The sequence below is a fragment of the Phaseolus vulgaris genome, chromosome 8 (genome assembly GCF_000499845.2).
Source record: "Phaseolus vulgaris cultivar G19833 chromosome 8, P. vulgaris v2.0, whole genome shotgun sequence".
NCBI classification, from domain to species: domain Eukaryota; kingdom Viridiplantae; phylum Streptophyta; class Magnoliopsida; order Fabales; family Fabaceae; genus Phaseolus; species Phaseolus vulgaris.
The window spans coordinates 32,966,702-32,986,932 of NC_023752.2; the positions used below are offsets into that span (position 1 = coordinate 32,966,702).

Below are 20,231 nucleotides of genomic sequence, written 5' to 3' on the forward strand. Positions count from 1 at the left end.
CATGTGCCCCAAAAGGTTGAGGAATTCCTTCAGGGACTCTCCTTAATACTGCCTTACGTCAAAGAGATCGTAAGAGATGGGTGGGGGGGCCCGATTTACGATGTACTGCTCTTTGAACAACTTAGAAAGCTGCGCGAATGACATTATGTGGCCATCAGGGAGGCTGATGAACCAATCCATCGTCGTGCCCACCAGCATGCTAATGAACAGCTTGCATCGTACCGCGTTAGACCCCCCAACCAGCATCATCTGCGCATGGAAGGCCGTGAGATGAGCCTCTGGGTCCTCTACACCTGTGAAGGTGGCTTTAGGGCCCAAAAACGTGGTTGGTATCACGACGTCCATGATCGCCTGCGAGAATGGCATTGGGAATTCCCTGGGTGGCGTCGTGGGTTCTTGATCTTCCACCTCGCGTTCCCTCCCTGATTGCGCAACCCCCTGCGCAATTCTTCATTGGTTCTTTGCAATTCCTCATTTCTCGCTAGCGACGCAGCCAGATCAATCTGGATGCGTTCTTGATCTGCTCTTGATGCAGCCACCGTTTCTTGGAGAGCCTGCATCGTTTCCATGATCTGCTGCAGGGTGAGGCTTTTGCCTCCATTCGGTGCAACGAATCCTTGCCTCGTGTTTCTCATCTTTCTCGTTCTTGCGAATGGGACAGTGTTTTAAATCGTGCCCCACAGTGGGCGCCAAATGTTCGTGCTGGTTGACTCGATTGCCTTCGTACGTCTACGACGATCACATACCCAATTGTCTCTGCCTTCGTTCGTGCCTTCCTTCGATCAGACACCTGAAATCACAAAGACAAAGGGCGCCCTAGAGGTCGTTTGCACTCCGACGCTCAAGTCACTATGGGCTAGAAAACACCAAAGTAAGCTGTAAAAAGCTCTCTGTGCGTACCTTATTAGGTTTGATACTACTTTTTATATACTCTAGGGTTTTCACTGTTTACGCTAACCATAATTAGGTTTACTGAGGGTGTGCCTTAGCGCCGCTATCACCAACTCTTAGGGCAATCTAGCGCGTAAGGCTCCCTTACTAGAGTGCAACCTCTGACAGGATGACCACCTAGGTACTAACTTGTGCACCTAATCTCTGGGGCTATCCGTCTTGGAATGCCCTAGTTATTCACGTGCCATGCATGCAGTTTACCCTTGAAACGTGACCCTCACATGTCGTATCTCTTTCAATGGCTCTTTACTCGTATTATGCCTGAACGCGTCATCCACACCACACGCATGGACCCCTGTGAACTAGGCTTTCTCCCTAACTGATAACTGGTGTGTGGTCTGTGATCCTCCTTTCGTGGCCCAGCTCTGCTGTTTGACTCGCCGATGTCCGACGTCTCATCGCCTTCACTATATTGTCGAGGACACATCAACGCATCATAGTAACCGATGTCTGACCACTCTTTGACACCTTGGCTCACGTGTCTTGCGAGACACTGACCCACACTGCTCGTGGGACTCAGCTTACGTGACCCCTCACCCGAGAACTGGTTAGTACAAAAATAATAAAATTTTTGAAATAAAAAATTTATGTATGTTTTAATAAGAAAAATATAGACCGACTTAAATGCCGAACAATATTGATATTGAAGGCTGGCTGTTTGGCGCGGTAACGTAACTGACCAGAAGTACAATGGGAGTTCACGGTCTCTGGGAACTACTCTCCCCCGTCGGTCGCCGCGTCTCCGTCGAAACCCTCGCCGGGAAAACACTCGCCGTTGGTACTCCTCAAACCCTATCACTTTCTTTCTCTCTCTCCCCCGCATTAAGTAATACATCCTTTTTCTTTATTTCCCCTAATTGCAGATGCGAGCATATGGATGGTGCAGTTTATGAAAGCGATGCGCGACGAGAAGGGCGAAGTGGTTCGCAACGCCCATTTGCTGGGCTTCTTCCGTCGCATTTGCAAGCTTCTCTTCCTCCGCACCAAACCGGTCTTCGTCTTCGACGGCGGGACCCCTGCCCTCAAGCGCCGCACCGTCGTTGCCCGCCGCCGCCAGCGCGAAAACGCCCAAGCCAAAGTCCGCAAAACTGCGGAGAAAATGCTGCTCAATCATGTATGATCTTTTGCTTTTCGTTGTCAACTGTGAAGCTATGATCACTTTTTTGTTCCTATTTTGTGATTTAATTGGTCGTTCGGTTCCAATTGAAAGAAAACAATTATCTCAATTCGCATTGAGGTATAAGAGTATTGGAGGGGTTAGAATTTTGTGCAGTTTATTTATTCAATTTTTGGGTATTTCTGTAGGAAGATAACGAGTAATAACTTGTAAATGATTTTGCATTCTTTGCTGTGCCTCGATGAGTGACGAAGAACAAAAACTTTTCATCCACTGAATTCTCACTCTCTTACATAATTGTCCATGTGATGTTGCTGGTGCAATGTGTTTATGTTTCTTTGTCTCTCTTGTTCTCTTGCATGTTGTGTTTATTGTAGTGTGGTAAAGTGTTTTGATTCTGTAATTTTGAGGGACGCTTGTGCTCATTTCTGTGTTACTTTCAAAGTGAAAAGAATTCAATTACATTAAACCTTAATGTTGGGGTGGTTAATTTGGATTGTCATTTTCCACTCTGTTTTTCTACTATACTACCAAACAAAGAATTGTTGTACCATTTATGCTAATGGGTATACAGGTATAGCATATTCGTACGTTAACATGGTGCGTTCTATCTTGATTTTGGTTACGTGTTGCAATCTTAATTTTTGTTTTTCTACTTCGTTTACAGTTGAAGACACTAAGGTTGAAGGAACTGGCTGATGATATTAAGAGCCAGAGGATGCAGACGAATAGTAATACTAAGGGTCAGAATAAATCTAATCAGAAGGACTTTGTTGGTAGTGATTCAAGAGGAAGTCACGTGAAAGAGCTAGATGAAATGTAATCTGTTTATGCTGTTGTAAATTATAGATGTCTTCTTCTATCAGAGTTATGTTCATTGTTTTGAATTATTTATTTAGGTGTGCAGCTAAATATGCAACTGAGGAGAACATAAATTGTTCACAGGCAACAGTATCAACAAGTTACAACCAGGAGGAACTTGATGAAATGTAATCAACCTTTATTTTTATTCCTAAATTAAAGGGACTAAAAGCTGTGAAGCGCTGAAGTATCTTTCATATAAGTTGCATAAAATATTATCTTAATGTATTTGATCTTGAATATGACTGATAGTTTGTCTATAATGTGGGTGAGTTCATTTAGGTTGGCAGCATCTATAGCTGCAGAGGAAAATGGAAAACATGCCGGAAAAGGAGTGCCTTCTATTGTAATTAATCCTTCAGAGGAAGAACATGATGCAGCAGAACAGATTCTACTGGTAAATTTGCAAATGTAGAAGAATGGAATAGTTGCAAGTAGCCATTACTATGATATGCTTTTCTATTATTTGTGTATATAATTTTGTTTCTTGATCAAACCCATGGATTTTTCCAGTAGTGTAACAATAGGCCATTGTTGGGGAATGAGGAAATATTTCATCTTTTGTTGTTGTTGCTACATCCTTATTTTCTTGTTGATTCTTCACCTCTCGTGGCTGTATCTATTTTTTTTTTCTCCTCAGCCATCAGTAAATTCCGAAGTTGATATAGCTGTATTAGCTGCTTTGCCACAGTCTATGCAACTCGATATTCTTGCACAGGTCAGATTTTAAATATAAATGATATTACCTGTTGCCGTGCATTTGGACATTTCTCTTTCTTGTCATTATAATGAAGTTTTCTCCCACTTCAAACTAATACATCAATGGCATGAAATAAAGGATCAGATAGAATGCTTTCAAGAGTATTTTCTCAATTTTTGGATGATATGTGTTAAGGCATCATATGATTTATTGGCCTGCTGAAAACTCATCTACATATGATACATTGTCTTTCGTATCAGCTAAAAGGAAAGAAAACAGAAGGGTTAGTAAAGGAAGCTTACAACCATGAAGAACCTGATGTCAATTACCGAGGCAAGGGTAAAGGGATTCTGCTCAGTGAAGCTGGCATGGCTGGTTGTAGCTCCAGACATGACAATGTTGCATCGAGGACTGACAATCAAGACTCAATTGACGAAATGTAGGCTTCATATAATGTCATAATTTTGCTTTTGTTATGGTATTTCTTATTTATTACTTTTGATGGATATTAGGTTGGCTGCATCTATTGCTCTGGAGGAAAATGACAAGTTAGTAAACAATGCATCAACTTCTGTTGCGGCTTCCACTGTCGAGGAAGAGGAAGTTGACTATGACGAAGATGAAGAGATGATACTGGTCAGTCTATATTTTGAGACATCTATAACTTTCAGACTCAGTTAGTTAATTTGGTTTGTGCTGAGAGTTTAGGTGACAGCTCTTTGTCATTTTCCGTCCTTATAATCTTAATAGAAACCACAATGATTCCTGACAGCACTAGTATCAATCCTTGTGTTAGACTTGAGTTTGAAAATACAATCTGCATGATTTAATTGAAAGAGTTCAAAAATTAATCCATATTTGTAGCACGGAACACTAACATAGGCATAAGCCGCAACAATGAGTCTCCTCTTTCGAACACATTTTATTAATTTTACACAATGAATTAGAAATCTATCACATGGCCCTTTTAAGAAATGCACACATAAGTGTCGGACAATACATGATATAACTGTCATACAATAAATATATAACTATCATACAATAAATTATATAACTGTCATACAATACATGATATAACTGTCATACAATAAATATATAACTGTCATACAATAAATTATATAACTTTCATACAATACATGATATAACTAACCTACAGCTACTGAACACACTTAACTGGCGTATTTCTTTCGCCTTGCTTCCCCAACTCCATACCTAAAAGGCGTGATTTGATTTTGTGTAATCTCTGCATAAAATATAAAAAAAAAATAGTTTATTTCGTTTTCTTTTTTCAGCCAGCTATGCATGGTGAAGTTGATCCACTTGTTCTAGCGTCATTACCTCCATCAATGCAACTGGACCTTCTTGTTCAGGTAGTTGAATTCTTAAAAAAAAATTTTTTTAGCTCAAGTGCCTCTTACATTTTATTCTGTCACCAGTGATTGAATAATTGTTCTGCAGATGAGAGAGCGTTTGATTGCAGAGAACAGACAAAAGTATCAGAAAGTCAAGAAGGTTTGTGGAAAGAATTCATATGCAATTTTGATCTGTTGAAATGTAAAACTTGTATCTTTTTAAAATTGATTTTTTTTTGGATAGTTGTGTATCTATTTAGAACTGCCATGGATAGTTAAAAATGTCAAATCTATGGTTCTTAATGTTCTTTAAGTTATTTAGTTTGGCATTATACTGATTCTTTATGACATTGATACTGTTATTTTATTTCATTTTGGCATGACAATTACTTTGCCTTTGTACTAGTTGTGATTGTACACTGAACTAAATATGTCATTCAATTGGCTCCTTCCAGGATCCCGCAAAATTCTCTGAGCTACAAATACAAGCTTACCTTAAAACTGTTGCTTTCAGACGCGAGATAAATGAAGTGCAGAAAGCTGCAGTTGGAGGAGGAGTAGAGGGTGTGCAGACTTCACGGATTGCATCTGAAGCCAACAGAGAATATATATTTTCGTCATCTTTTACTGGCGATAAACAGTGAGTAACCTTATTCTCAATTATTTTTTCCGTAGTTGAATAAATTGTCAGTCCTAATAAATATTAGTCTTAAAAATGGTTGGGTGCTTTTCCTGTGTATTTAGTATGATATTTTGTGAAATTTAATTGACAACTTCCTTGGCCTTTGCATTCCTAAATATGTCAGTGAACTTACCTCCACCAGCTTCGAGAAAAATAAAAGTACTCAACAGAAGGAACAGGGAGCACATCCTTCCCAGAATCTTGCAAATAGCATTGTGGCCGGAAATGGTTTTAATAAATCAAGTGAATTGGTTTGCAATGAACCTGGTGAGCCTGCTGAGGAAAGTATTCAGACATATCTTGATGAGAGGGGTCGATTTCGTGTCAGTAGATCGAGAGCAATGGGGATGCGTATGACCCGTGATATACAAAGAAATTTGGATTTGATGAAGGAGTTTGAGCAGGAAAAGGCACAAGTGAACAAGGCTTCAAATATTGGAACAATGAAAAATGTTGAAAATAAGGGTTCATCAGAAAGTTCTGGGATCCAGCTTGTTGGTAAATCACAAGAGGCGAATGTTGACTTAGTTCGAGAGAATGTGCAAAATGAACAAATTATGCTTGACCAGAATGCTTCTATAGATATATCTTTTGAATATGGATGCGAAAATAAGTTTGCAAACGGTGAAGATGATATATTTTCTAGTTTAGTAGGAGGAAATCCAGTGGCGATCTTTGGCACTAATGATACTGCAGCAACAGTGCAACCTTCTCATTCTGATTGGGAAGAAGGAATTGTTGAAGGTAAGAGTACTGTTTTTCCTGAACATGATAAGGTGGAATTGAAGTCTTCTGTTGCAGAGGAGGATAATAATAATGAAAGTGAAGTAGAATGGGAGGAAGGAGATTGTGATGGTGCTAACAGCAGCTTATTGTCAGAAAAATATGCATCTCGAGGGCAGTTGGAGGAGGAGTCCAATTTGCAAGAGGCAATAAGGAGAAGTCTTGAAATTGAAGTGGATGAAAAACGCAAATGTATGTCATTGGTAGATGGGCATTCAAATATGTATGAGAACAAATTGGATCATGATTTAGAACATGGTGATGACCCAATAGGTTTAAATGAAAACACTGGGTTCCGGAATAATAAAAATAATATGGAGGGATTCACTTTGTGTACGGAAGATGGTACTGAAAAAATCGAATTACATGAAATTGAAGATGGAGATAAAAAGGATGATTTTGTTTCTGTAAATAATGCACAAACTAACCATTTTCATGGAAGTTCGTCAAAGCCATCTGTGACTTTTAGTTCGAATAAAACTAAGATATTGATTGACACAACTTGCAGATGGGATAGTCAGTCTTGTTCTGAAGATTCAATTTCAGATACAAAGATAATGATGAAAGACCAGATCCCTGTGGTCGCAGAGAAGCTATTTGATAAACGTGATAATGGTAAAGTGTCTCTCAATCATAACAATACATCTGAGGCTGTTCCAGTTGGTGCAACTGAAGATGAGAAAAAGAACTATATTAATGAATCTGAACCATTTAGTAATTCTACTGACAATACCAAACCCACTATTCATTTGGTGGATTCATCCTTGAAAGAAGCAACAGAAGACCTTCTTATTGAGCCAAAATTTGCTTCAGATGACAATAATGGAAATTTCTTTGACAAAAGGAACAGGAGCCGTGGCAGTGATGTGTTTAATACCCCAGGGGATTTTCCTGCTCTAGCAACTGAGGTTAGCCTTGAGGAAGAAATTCAAATTCTTGGTCAAGAATATATTAACCTAGAGAATGAACAGCGGAAGCTAGAGCGGAATGCAGAATCTGTAAACAGTGAATTATTCACTGAATGTCAGGTGCTGAACTGAGTCTGATCTATAATACATCAGTGATATCATATTGTTACTAGTTATTAAATTTCTTAAAACCTATTACTTTGATTTTCATTCTTTTTCATCCATTTTAGGAGCTTATTTATTGTAGATTCTTGTTGAATTTATTCTAAATGAATTGATTTTGAAAAAAGTTTGTAAAAAACTGTGTTTGGGAAGGATATTTTAAAAGTGAGGTTAGAAGAATTGATGTTGTTTGGATAGTAACTAGAATCACTTTTAGTGGGTAAGTGCTGATGTATTTAGCGACCCACAATCAATTCTTTTATTTGAAAAAGTTAAACATTTCCAGTTCTCAATATCAATTTTACTTGCCTCAAAATTCGGTTTGAAATTTTGGAAGGCACCCAAACAAGAAATGTACTAAAGAAAGGAAGTTTACGTCCCACAACCAAGATTTTCAAGTGCTACCCTAACATACACTTAGTTTTCCCGTCAAATACTCACATCTGCTAAATTCTTGAAGATGTATATGGTAGTCAAAACATGAAATGTAGTATGTATTTTGCATTTTCGTGGTGCGTGATTGAATATGAAACTTTATCTTGTATTTGATTGTTTATTTTTATTTCTACTTTCAAGAATAGAGCAGAAGTTAATCAACATAGATAGCATAAAGGATGGAACTTGTATTTTTCAGAGAATAACAGAGAGAAACGTTACCTGCACACATTGAACTAGAATTTTAGGATAGTTGTTATATGTGAAGGTTCTGCTAAAAATTATGTCTTGAAAGAAGGTAGACTTAAAAATACGAATACAAATATTTCTTACCTTAGAAGACTATTGGACTAAAGATAACTATTATGCTTATATATCTTATTTCAATCAGGAAGTAACATCTAGATGCTGCATAAATAGGCTCCACGAGGTTAAACTTATCTACAACATAAATGAACTTTAAGAATTTGGGTTTAGGTCCAGTTCTGTCCTATAAAATTGGTTTCTAGGTTAAGGGTTGATCCTACTTATATATTTTTAATTTTACAATATCATTGGATGATGTCGAATCTTTAATACTTCCACTCACATTGAGGATTAGACATTTCAAATGTGAATTTTCCAGAACTGAAACATCTATGGATGGTTCAATAATAGTCTAATAGCGGATGGTCCAATAAGTCTGATAACAATTGCTAGAATGTACTTTAATACTCGGAGAATTGGGTTTGTTTGTAACTCGGGATTATCCCCCTATGTATAAACTTTAATTTGGCCATATCATTAATCAATGTGAGATGTCCAACATGAGTACATTGCAAGAGCTTAAATTCTCATTTCAGTAGTTTGTTCTCCACCCTCTTCTTCACACATCAGTTGACAAGTAGTGGCCTGGATTCTTTAAAGAACATGACAAATTTACTTTGGCATCGTCCTTCATTTTACATTTTATTGTGATGGTATTGAAGTCTATAGCTCAGACTTGGCATTGTCCTTCAATTTTACATTTTAGTATGATGGTATTGAAATATTTAGTTTAGACTGATGTGTCAATTGGATGAAGTCAGGATCCTTGGAATGGATATTAATATTTTTTATTATTATTGTTATTTTTATTTCATTGTTATTATTATTATTATTATTATTATTATGATTACTACTACTACTACCTCACAAACCCATTTGCAAGCTTTTTGGATTACACAATGGCTTTATATATCATTTATCATTCACAAATGCCATTGATCAGTAGTGATTTTCCATGGATTAAGTATGTTGATCCCATATGTTTCTGGTGCATTTGACACTCTGTAGGAACTACTGCAAATGTTTGGCTTGCCATATATTATTGCTCCAATGGAAGCAGAAGCTCAATGTGCTTATTTGGAACTTGAGAAACTAGTTGATGGGGTTGTGACCGATGACTCTGATGTCCTTTTATTTGGGGCACGCAGTGTTTACAAAAATATATTCGATGACCGCAAATATGTAGAGACATACTTCATGGAGGTCTATATTTGCTAAATACTTTAGCTGTAAATAAATTTCAGTCGTTATAGCATTTTTGTTTTCATGCTTTTATGATTGGTTCAGGACATTGAAAAGGAGCTTGGACTGACCAGAGAAAAAATAATACGCATGGCTCTACTTCTTGGGAGTGATTATACTGAAGGTGTAAGGTGTGACAATTCTTACCTCGTTCTAGAGTATGCTTTTGGCTAGTAAGTGGTTATTCAATCTCATTTGATAGGAGATGTTGCTATACATCTATATCTGACATTATCTAACTCTTAATAATAAGACATTTGCTAGATGTCCTTCTATGTATTTCTTTCTTGTAGGGTTGTATATATTTTAGTTTCTGCATCTATGAACTTGATTAGTTAGTAGTGACCCAATCCCTTTGGGCTAAAGATGTTGCTATACATCTCTATCTTACTTTTCTTTTGTCCTACTCTTCATAATAAAATATTTAGTAGATGTCCTTGTATATATATATGTGTGTTTATGTGTGTATATACATATATATTCTGCATCTATTGGATTGGTATCTGGATTTGATGAGGGTTGAAATGGAAGTTGGTTAACTTGACTAGATATGCTTGTGTTGCTGCATGTATGTAGTGGGATTGGCATTGTTAATGCTATTGAGGTTTTGAATGCATTTCCTGAGGAAGATGGCCTCCTGAAATTCCGTGAGTGGGTTGAGTCACCGGATCCCACCATCCTTGGAACGTTGGATGCAAAAAATGGATCAATTACCAGAAAGAAATGGTCAAAAGTTAAAGAAAAGATAAATTCCATAAATTGTGATGCTAAAGAGTCTACATCAGAGCAGAACCTCCCCTGTGCTCCGGAGCAAAATGAGTTGCCAGATTACATCCAAGAAACAAAGCAAACTTTCTTCAATAAGCATGTAATTGATTTCAACCTTTTGTACTCTCCATTAAAATAACGCAGTATAGTTTTGCATTTATTAGAACATCTTTGCTTATGACTTCCTTTTTCTCATTTAATAGAGAAATATTAGCAAGAATTGGCACATTCCTTTTTCTTTTCCAAGTGAAACAGTTATATCTGCTTACTGTTCTCCACATGTTGATAAATCAACTGAGCCTTTCACATGGGGGAAGCCAGATCATCTTGTTCTTCGGAAGTGAGTTTACATGTTAATTTATTTTCCATAACTTATATGTTAAATCAACTGGCCAGTCTCTCATTTCTCTTCATCTTTTAACCTATTGGTGCTTCTGTTCCTCAACTGATCACTTTCCCATTTGTAAAATCCACCTTGCCTGATACAGTACCAGGGCCTTTTACAGGGTTGGGATTAGTTGAGAGTTTTAAGTTTCCTTTAAGGTATTTTGGTGCTTATTTGGATAGTTACTTTGTACATGAATTTGATTTGATTCTTTTAATGGGTTTGAAAGTTGAAACTTTACACCATGCGTGAGTGGTATGGCTTGATAAACTTTCAGTCTTCCCTGGTATTGGTCGATCTTTTCTTTGAAAGCTATTTTTGATTTTTTGAATGGGTTGATAATTTTTGTATGTAAGCACTATGGCTTGATAAACTTGCAGTCTTCCCCGATATTGGTCCATGCTTTTCTTTTGAAGTTATAAATCTAAATATGATTATAGTCTATATTGACCTTTGAGACACTATTGATCTCTCTTTTGGATTTTACTTAATCTTTTTCTATCAAACCTGTATTTAATATGTTTGTATATTCTTGGAAATTTTGAGTTACTTCCTGTCCACAGATTTTGCTGGGAGAAATTTGGCTGGATTGGCCAGAAATCAGATGAATTGCTATTACCTGTGTTAAAGGAGTATAATAAACGTGAGGTTAGAAATTTGTTTTAAGAATCTGCTCCCGGTTTTTATTGACAATTTTTATTGTACTAAAAGTTGAAATTAGTTTGATCACTAAATAAGCAAGCTTTCCAATTGTTGATTGTTTAGTGTCTTCTCAAACCTTCATATTATTATGAATATCCTGATATCACTTTAACCTTTTAATGCAGACCCAATTACGGATGGAAGCATTTTACAGTTTTAATGAGAGATTTGCGAAAATCCGTAGCAAAAGAATTAAGAAGGCAGTAAAAGGAATAACTGGTAAGCAGCCTTCAGATTTGATAGATAATTCTGCAGAGTTGTCCAAGAATAGGACGATTGGGAGACAACCCGAGGATAGCACGTTAGAGATTTCAGGGGGAACAGACGAAAGTCTTGAAAGTAGAAGGAAGTCAAAAATAAAACAGTCAACGAAAAGGAAGAATGATACTGTTGCCAAGGAACAGTCAAAGAAAAAGAAAGTCAATGATGATCCATCTTCAGCACCTAGTACATCAGAGATGGAGAATTTAAAGCCAAGCACGCAGACAGAAGAACAGTGTGATGGTAAGGCATTAACTCGGAATACAAGTGGCCGAGGAAGACATAGAGGTATGGGAATAAAAAGAGGAAGGGACAAAGAGCATCTCAGTTTTGAATCCTCATCAACTAGCAGTGACATTGATGATCAGGGGCCAAGAGTGCATGTGGATAAGGTTCCAAAAGACGTGAGAAAGGTAAACCTTCATCTTTTTTTTTCTTTCTAATTTATGAAATGAAAAGTATATAAGCTCTATTTGGATAAATTTATCCAGTACATGTAGGAGAAGTTAAATGAAAAGGACTTCTATAAAAGTTAAGCTTGCAACTTGATTTTAGCTTATATGAGAAGCTCTATTCGCTTTACATTATTCTCTTCTCTTACAAGTACTTGTCGAAAAGTATATTCAAACAGGACAGTATACGGTGATCAAGTTGTTTCGTATTGACAACCTTCCTTTATTCTCTTAATCACTAATAATAAAGTAATAAACATACAGCTGAGCTTTGGTGCTTGCAGTCATTTCAACTTTATGAAGTTCAAAATGTAAAAGAATAGGTCCACACTTTTGTTCGGTGGTAAATCAAATCAAAATAAACAAAAAGAAAGTAACCCTGATGAACCAGATTTAAACCTGTTGTTACTTGTCAGTTGTCAGTATGTAATCATAATTTGGTTAATTATATTATAAGTGTTTCGTTAAGAGAATGAGAATGAGAAATTTTTCAAGTAAAACAGAATCATCATCTTAACACTGTCAAAAAACAGGGAATGAGACAAATTCTATAGTATGTTGAGAACATTTTGAAGATGACTGAATGCGATCTCATTCGGAAAAAAATATATATGAAAAAGAATAAGAATGTTTCACTTACAATTTGTGTACTTTCCAGTCATTGAGATCTCGGAAACCTGTCAACTATTCATTTGAAGATCCTGAAGATGAAGATGCTGATGATGCATTTGACCAGAGTAATCAGACTGGTCCAATAGAAGAAAATTTATCTCAGATTCATGGTGCATCTGAAGATGGTGCAACATATTTTAGTGCAATGAATTTTCCTTTAAAGGATAACTTGCCACCAACCAGCTCTCTCAAGTCAGAAGGTTCGTTTCGCATGCATGCAGGTGAAACTAATCATCCTAGTACTGGCAATAATGACTCTTCTGATGTCTTTAAAATGGGAGGTGGATTCTGTTTAGATGATGGTGAGACAGACAAGCTGGATACAATTGATGATGTCAATACTTCCACAGTGGATTCTACTCCAGACTTTTCACAGTTTTCTGATTGTTTGGATGAATCTAACCGTGATAAAAATAGTTCAGATGTGTTATTTTCTGGCACTGAAAAGCCTGAAAATGGGATGGAAGGTGGAGGTGCCCATAATAAATTTGGTATAGAGCCAAATGACCTTGTAAATACTAGTAGTTATGATCATTCTGAAACCATTTTGAAACCAGAGAATGCTCATAACAATAGTGGAGCCTCCGCTGGAGCTTTTAGTGCTATGCCTTTTCTGAGGAAAAGAAGGAAAAAGTGAAACTTATCTGACATAGAGTCTGACTTGTGCACATATTGGTCAACCCTCCAAATTGTTATCTTTTTAGAGATGTATAAACTTTTGCTTTTCATTCATGGTGCCTCTTATGTAATATATATTTTGCATATTCATTAACTTGTTTTCCAACCAAAACTATCAATACCTTAAATACTAAGATGTGTAAATGTGAGTAATGTATCTGTTTTAGATGACCACCAATCCTACCATTAAGAGCGTTTGGGTCTCAATTAGGGAGTTAAAAGAAGGAATTCATTGTAGTTTTTAATTCCATAAAAGTTGGTTTGGGTCTTCAAACACACTTAAAAGGTGTAGAGTATCAGCATATTTATGAAATTGTGCCAGAAATTTCGCAATTGAGATTTGGATTTGGGGATTTCTGTTTTGCATTCTCATAATTTTTGCCCGCACCACCGTAAATATGAAAATATTTTATTTTGTCATTTTATTTTTAAGTTTTTTTTTAATTGTAGAATCTGAACTTTTTTTATATATATAAAAAAGCTTCTAGATCGTGTAATTTGAAAATTAGTTCCGGTAATTTGGAATTAGGATTGTATAATTTGGAAATCATTGTTGAAAATAGGAAGGGTTTCTATCAGATTGTAATGTGATATTTAAAATATGATATTTTGTGCCCTCTTTTTAAATGGAGAAAGTAAGAGGTAGAAAATATAAGACTAGAATAAAACACAACAAGAGAGGCAATAAGGGCAATGGTGATGTAGAGACTATGAGTGCTTTTATATTTTTCACATTTCCATAAAAGTGATGTAGAAGGAGATAGTAGAGACTATGATGCTTTTATCTTGTTCACATTTCCATAAAAGTTCACAAAGAAACAATGGCGCACGAAAAAATTGTTTCGGATTTATTCTCATGACAAATTCTTTAACTTTGATCAAAGTCTTTCAGAACCAACAGTAATCTCATAAGAATTACTAAAACGAACACAAAAGTAGTAACAAACTGATAAAAAAAATCAATTTGAATCGATATTTTTTATTTTTTACATATTTTTATTTTTTATAAAATATTTAGAAAATATTATATTTAATAAATACTATAATTATTATTTTTTCTTATATAACACCAATTTTATCATTTATATTAATTTTAGTTTTTAATATCTTCACCATAGATTTTCTCTAATGGTTTTGAAATTTGTTTAAAAAGTTTCATGGACAAATTAATTAATCATCTCTTGTAATAATAATGTATTATATAATCCATTATCACAAGTTAAATATTCCATTATCATTAGTAATAATGGTTTAGTCAAATATAAATCCTCTTAAAACATAACTTTCGCTTATAATCAATTATTCTTTTGTGTCTTGATTACGTGCAAATACATATTTTGAATTTTATTTAGTTCTAATAAAAGTATCTTGCGTTATAGGACGTTTTGATGACATTATATAGATAAGACATAATAAAGGATTATGAATTAGGATATAAATTTTTTATATTGTTTTAATCTTTTGTATTTATCTTTTATTAGGTTTTATAATTGTTTTTTTTCTTTTGTAATTAGAAACGTTTTAGAAATTAGTTTCTTCAAAAGATTTGTTAATATGAGACTTATTATTGATTGAGTACAAGCTTCATGGTATATAAGATTTTTTTTTAGATTATTGTATTTAAAATTATTCATCTTGGAACTTGAATAATTTTCTTGAGTAAAAATTCTTTTTTAAGTTTTTCATTAGAATTTTGGTTCATATTTTTAAATTTTCAACCATTCAAAGTGATGAGTCTTTCTTAACTCATTGGTATCTTTTGATTGTGACATTAATTAAGATAGATTAGAGTTTCTCTTCCATATTTTCAATTTTCTTGATTCTTCGGGTGAAATTTTTGAAAATAATCTTATTCGTTAGTAAGTCCTCTGGTTGATTTAACAAGGCAATAACTTTGTTTTCACATTTGTACTAACAAAAGTGGAACTTCATAAACCCAAGTCAAAGCCAAAACAACTCACTCCTTTTAGAGGGACATTGATAAAAAAAAAACTCACTAGTATTTGCAGACATCATAAACCACACACTGGGGATGGATCTCAATCTCATGAAGAGGAAAAATGAAAAATGTCCCATATGTGTTGCATATTTTTGTCTTAGGCTCATGAGTTGTTTGTTTTTGATAATGGTTGTTTTACAATTGTGGTTGTGAGTTGTTTAATATTTTTTAGTGCAAGCCTTTTTATTTGAAATAAAGTTTAGGGTTTAGGGTTTAGGGTTTAATCCCACATGTGCAGTCCATACACATCATAGTTACGGTGGTTGTGGCATGCTGGTACATCTTTATGGGAGCTGCTCTGCAGCTACAGGGGGCTGTTTTTGAACAGGATTTTAAACCAGTAACTAGCTTTCTAATATCACGTGCTGCTACATATTCTGTTTTGGCTGTGCTGAATCTGTGGTCTAGCTTAATATCCTTTGTTGTGTAGAGTGCATATGTTTAGGTTTTTTCCTAGGAATGTCTTTTCTCTTGTTCAGTAGGTTTTGTGAGTTTTGGTTCTTGTATACGGGTTGAGGACACCCTGAAGTGTCCCTGTAATTTCATTTAATTCTTTGCTGATAAAAAAAAATTTGGAATAAAGTTAATGAAATCTGGTTATACCTATCATAATCTTTTGCATATTTCTTTTTGCTAATGTCGGAGGTTCTCATATGCAGTTTTTTCACCAAGTACTCACATATGAAATCATAACACTATAAGAACAAACAGACATAAAAGAAACACAAAATTTGGTCGTCATAAAAAATGTATCATATGAAGATACTTGAAGATTTTGATGATGACGACTTAGTCATTGTGTTCTATGTTATAGGATTTCATGATTGAATGTGTGCTTCGTACATATAGCAAATGTTTGATCTATGGTTAAGAGGCACAAGTCATAACAACCTTTACACAATTTTTAACCATTTTTTGAAAACTATGTAAAAAGGTTTTATGAACAAATTAATTGATGATTTTTTGTAATAATATTATTATAAGTTGGATACTTGGTTGTCGTCATTAATAATAAATTGTGATTTGTTCAACACAAATATTTTACTAAACAAAATAATCATCTACTAACAACAGTGTGGTGGAAAAAAATTAAGACTTAAACTAGATCAAGAGTTGTGGTTGGTTTTTAAAACTTCATGGAAAGATTAATCCCTTCTTAATTTTTTTAAAAACAAGTTTAATTAAAAAACTTTAAGGTTAATAAAGGTTATATATAGAATATCAAAATCACGAGAACAAAATATAAAAAATGAGAAAGGATGAGAAAGATTACACAAAGTTCTATATTGTTCAAATAAAAAATGGATCCTACATCCACTCTTAGAACAATCAAAATTTGGTATCTTTATAAGTCTATTACAAGTACTCAACATGATGAAAACTCATTTAATCACAAAATTCATAAAATAAAAAGATTAAAGACCTAGAGTCTTGTTTAGGGACTTATTGGCCAAATGAACCTAATTGAGATTTTATCTATCTTTTGTAGGTCTAATAAAAGGACAATTCTAGTAAGAAAGTGTTGGACATCTCAGGGTCCAACCTATGTGTTTGATGATGCCTTGTTGAAGACATCTTATTATTTTTGTGTTTGTCTTGTGTATGTGGTTTATCTTTTTCTTTGTATGTGATTTATATTTTTCTTTAGATAATGAATCCAAGAACAAGTTTATTTTAACTGGTTAAATAGTTTTTGCAACTGGTTTTTAATTGATTTATGAAAAGATTATTATTAGCATGTAAGAAAAACTTGGATTAGACTAGTTATTTTACTTTAACTAAAATCAACAGGTTAATTAACTTATGTAGTTTTTCAAAAAGTTGATTTTCTTAATAACTAAATGCACTTTTAAATTTCTATAAAGAGGGACTTTAATGTTTAAGAAAAAGTGACATACATTTTTTCAAAACAATACTATGTGGAAAAGTTTATAAAACTGATCTTACAAGTTTTTGAAAATTATTGAGGTTCTTTGAAGTTCTTGGAGATTTATGTTCATCATCTTGCAAAGTGAAAGGTTTTTCACTGTTGTCGTGAGGATAAGAGACCTTGTTGTGTTTCTTAACTCTTTGCTTTAGGTTTATTCATTTCATTCTCTTAGTTTGACATTTCTTGTAGTGTATTTTTGTCCAAGATAGTGTTTCTTAGAGGTGTCTTGTGTTGTAGTAGGGTGTTACAATGGTGGTGTTTGTTCTTGTTGGCCTAAAACAAGAGGGGGAGTGAATTGTTTTTAAACATTTTTCGTAAACTTTGAAAGTATGGAGAAATCCAATGAAGAATCAAAGCTAAAGGAATGAAAATGCTCAAGTTATAAAATTGTTTTAGTTGATTTCCATAAAATCAATCAGTTGTTTTCGCGATTCAACCGGTTGTTTTTATCAGCAATTTATAAAAACAACTAAAAATAGATACAGTAGATACAATTGAGATTAGGGAAAGAGAGAATCACACAAACAAATTTATATTGGTTAACTCTTACACCAAGAGCTACATCCAGTCCCTAGAAACCACAAGGTATTCCACTATGCAATCAATCATAGACTACAATCACACACACACCAAAGAAGTGATCTTGAACCCCTCAAGGACACACACTTCCTTTCACAAAACAACTCACTACATATCATAACACCCTCTGACTCTGTGAGACGCAGTTCTTTACAAATCAAGAGAGAAAACAACACACCTGATAAAGATTGAATCACAAAAGATTACACACAGTCATATTCCATTCTTAGCAAGTTCAACCAAAGCTTGATGTAAATCTTGGAGAAATATGTTTTTAAAAAAATTAATCTCTGATTCTCTTTCCCAGGAGCGTTAACACCACTTATATAAACTTTTGAATATGAAGGTTTGATGCCTCCAAATCTATGAAGAGAGCTTCATGTTTGTGCTGCTGAGTTTGGTGTTTAGTTCTAGGTGGTTTAGAATTTGTAAAATTCATTCTTAATCCAAAGCACATCTGAATCAATCTGGTTTTGAAAATGAAAAGTGTTTTTCTAAGCTAAGTGAAAAACAACCTATTGATTTCTCGGTTTAGTCGGTTGTTCTACACCCAACTTGTTTGGAGGGTTTTCAAAACTGATTTTGACTTGGTTGACTAACTATCAAAACCAATTCAACCGGTTAAAACGAAATTTCAACCGGTTGATTTTTGAATTTCTTAACAGTTTTTCAAAAACCTGTTAATTCTGTTTTCAGTTGATTTGAAACTGTTTTGGCTCGTGTTTAACTACCTAAAACAACTAGTTTAAAGAGCTATAAAACTGGGTTATCCTCCATATTTGTAAAAACAGAAAGAGAGATTAAGAAACTGTTTTGAGGAAGATTCAAGCTTTGTAAGATTTCCTAAGATTGTGAAATTGGTTCAAGAAGTGAATTAGGAGCTCTGTGATTTCTTGTACACTAGTTGTAATCTGTTCCTTTTATTCTTTTAATTGTTTTCAATTTGTATACTTGGAAAACAGTAAATCTATAAGGTCAGAGGATTGTTCTGACTGTGTTTGTATGAAAAAGCAAAGAGGGTGTGTTTTCTTGTGTGGTTAAGATCACCTCTTTGTGGTGTTGTGTGATTGTAACCTGTTGTTGGTTACGACAAAGTTATGGTGTTGAAATTTCTCACAAAATCTTAAATAAAATGTGTAAAGGAGATAAGATCCCAACTTATTAATGTTATCTTGGTTTCCATTGTTAGTCTTATAAAGTAGAAGCGGATTGAAAATCAAAAGAATAACTTTAAGTTTGTATATGTTGATCAACAATGAAAGCTATTTTTCAACATTGACGAGAAGAAAGGAAAAAAAAACCAACATGAAAGCCATAAAGTTACATATTTATTCTCAGTTTAAATGAAATGTTTACTCTACACTACACAAATAAAGGGATGTTACATAAAAAAAAATTGGAAGATAAACAAGTATAATAAATTATTATGTTACTTTATATAACGAATATAATCAATTTAATTGATTATGTTACGTTTACATAACGTAATACAGTTAATTATATTATGTAATACAATAAATTAATAAAAATCAAATATGAAAATAAAATCATAAATAATTATATAAAAGATATTAATGAAATAATAATATAATTTAAAATATTAGAATTATAAAATATTAAAATTATAAAATAATAATAAAAATATCATTATAAAATAATAATAATAATAATAATATAAAATAATAATTATAATAATAAAATTATAAAATAATAGTAAATTTATAATAATAATAATAATAATAATAATAATAGCAATAATAAAAATAAATTTATAAAATAATAATAAAATTTAATATTTAATTATAATTAATTTAAAATACTAAGGACAATTTAATCATTTTATAGTTTTTTTGAAATTCATCAAATCCCTCACATACCACCTATTTTTATTTATTTTTTATTCTCTTTCTCTTTATTCAAACAACTTCAATGTTTAATCTTTTTTTTCTTTTCTTTTCTTTCTTGTGTACTCTCTCAAATTCACACTCTTATCTATATACATCCTAAAATATGTTTAGGGTTATTTTTATTCTTGAATAGAGGCAACTTAAAGTGAGAGGGTTTTGGCATGTGCCTACTTAGTCTTTCTACCAACATGGTGTAGAGAGTGATGACATGAGAAAGTAACTAGGTAGGTGATGTGAATATTGTTGTTAGCATAGTATAGAATGCCACATGAATGAAATTAAGAAGGTAATGACAACACTAGTCGCAACTATTCATTCTGCCGGCCAATATTTGTCAAAAAAAAATTGAGGAAGGTGCAAATCAGTATTAAAATAGTTTTAAGGTAAGATCAACTAATC

At 33.9% G+C, this 20,231-nt stretch overlaps 1 protein-coding gene across 2 annotated transcripts; it reads left to right on the plus strand.

Moving 5' to 3' along the window:
* The first annotated feature begins 1,575 nt into the window (after positions 1–1,575).
* On the plus strand, positions 1,576–13,561 carry LOC137823809 (DNA repair protein UVH3). 2 transcript variants are annotated; one of them, XM_068629085.1, is made up of 19 exons: positions 1,576–1,729; positions 1,815–2,065; positions 2,736–2,887; positions 2,968–3,057; positions 3,212–3,326; positions 3,570–3,647; positions 3,890–4,068; positions 4,142–4,265; positions 4,922–4,999; positions 5,088–5,141; positions 5,437–5,621; positions 5,788–7,474; positions 9,266–9,460; positions 9,545–9,630; positions 10,076–10,367; positions 10,471–10,607; positions 11,216–11,300; positions 11,480–12,028; positions 12,726–13,561. In XM_068629085.1, the coding sequence occupies exons 1-19, from the start codon at positions 1,642–1,644 to the stop codon at positions 13,374–13,376; spliced, it is 5,076 nt and encodes a 1,691-aa protein (XP_068485186.1). In that variant the 5' UTR covers positions 1,576–1,641; the 3' UTR covers positions 13,377–13,561. The 2 variants fall into 2 exon arrangements, with proteins under 2 accessions (XP_068485186.1, XP_068485187.1); XM_068629086.1 differs by having other exon boundaries at positions 1,604–1,729; positions 2,976–3,057.
* The last annotated feature ends 6,670 nt before the right edge of the window (positions 13,562–20,231 follow it).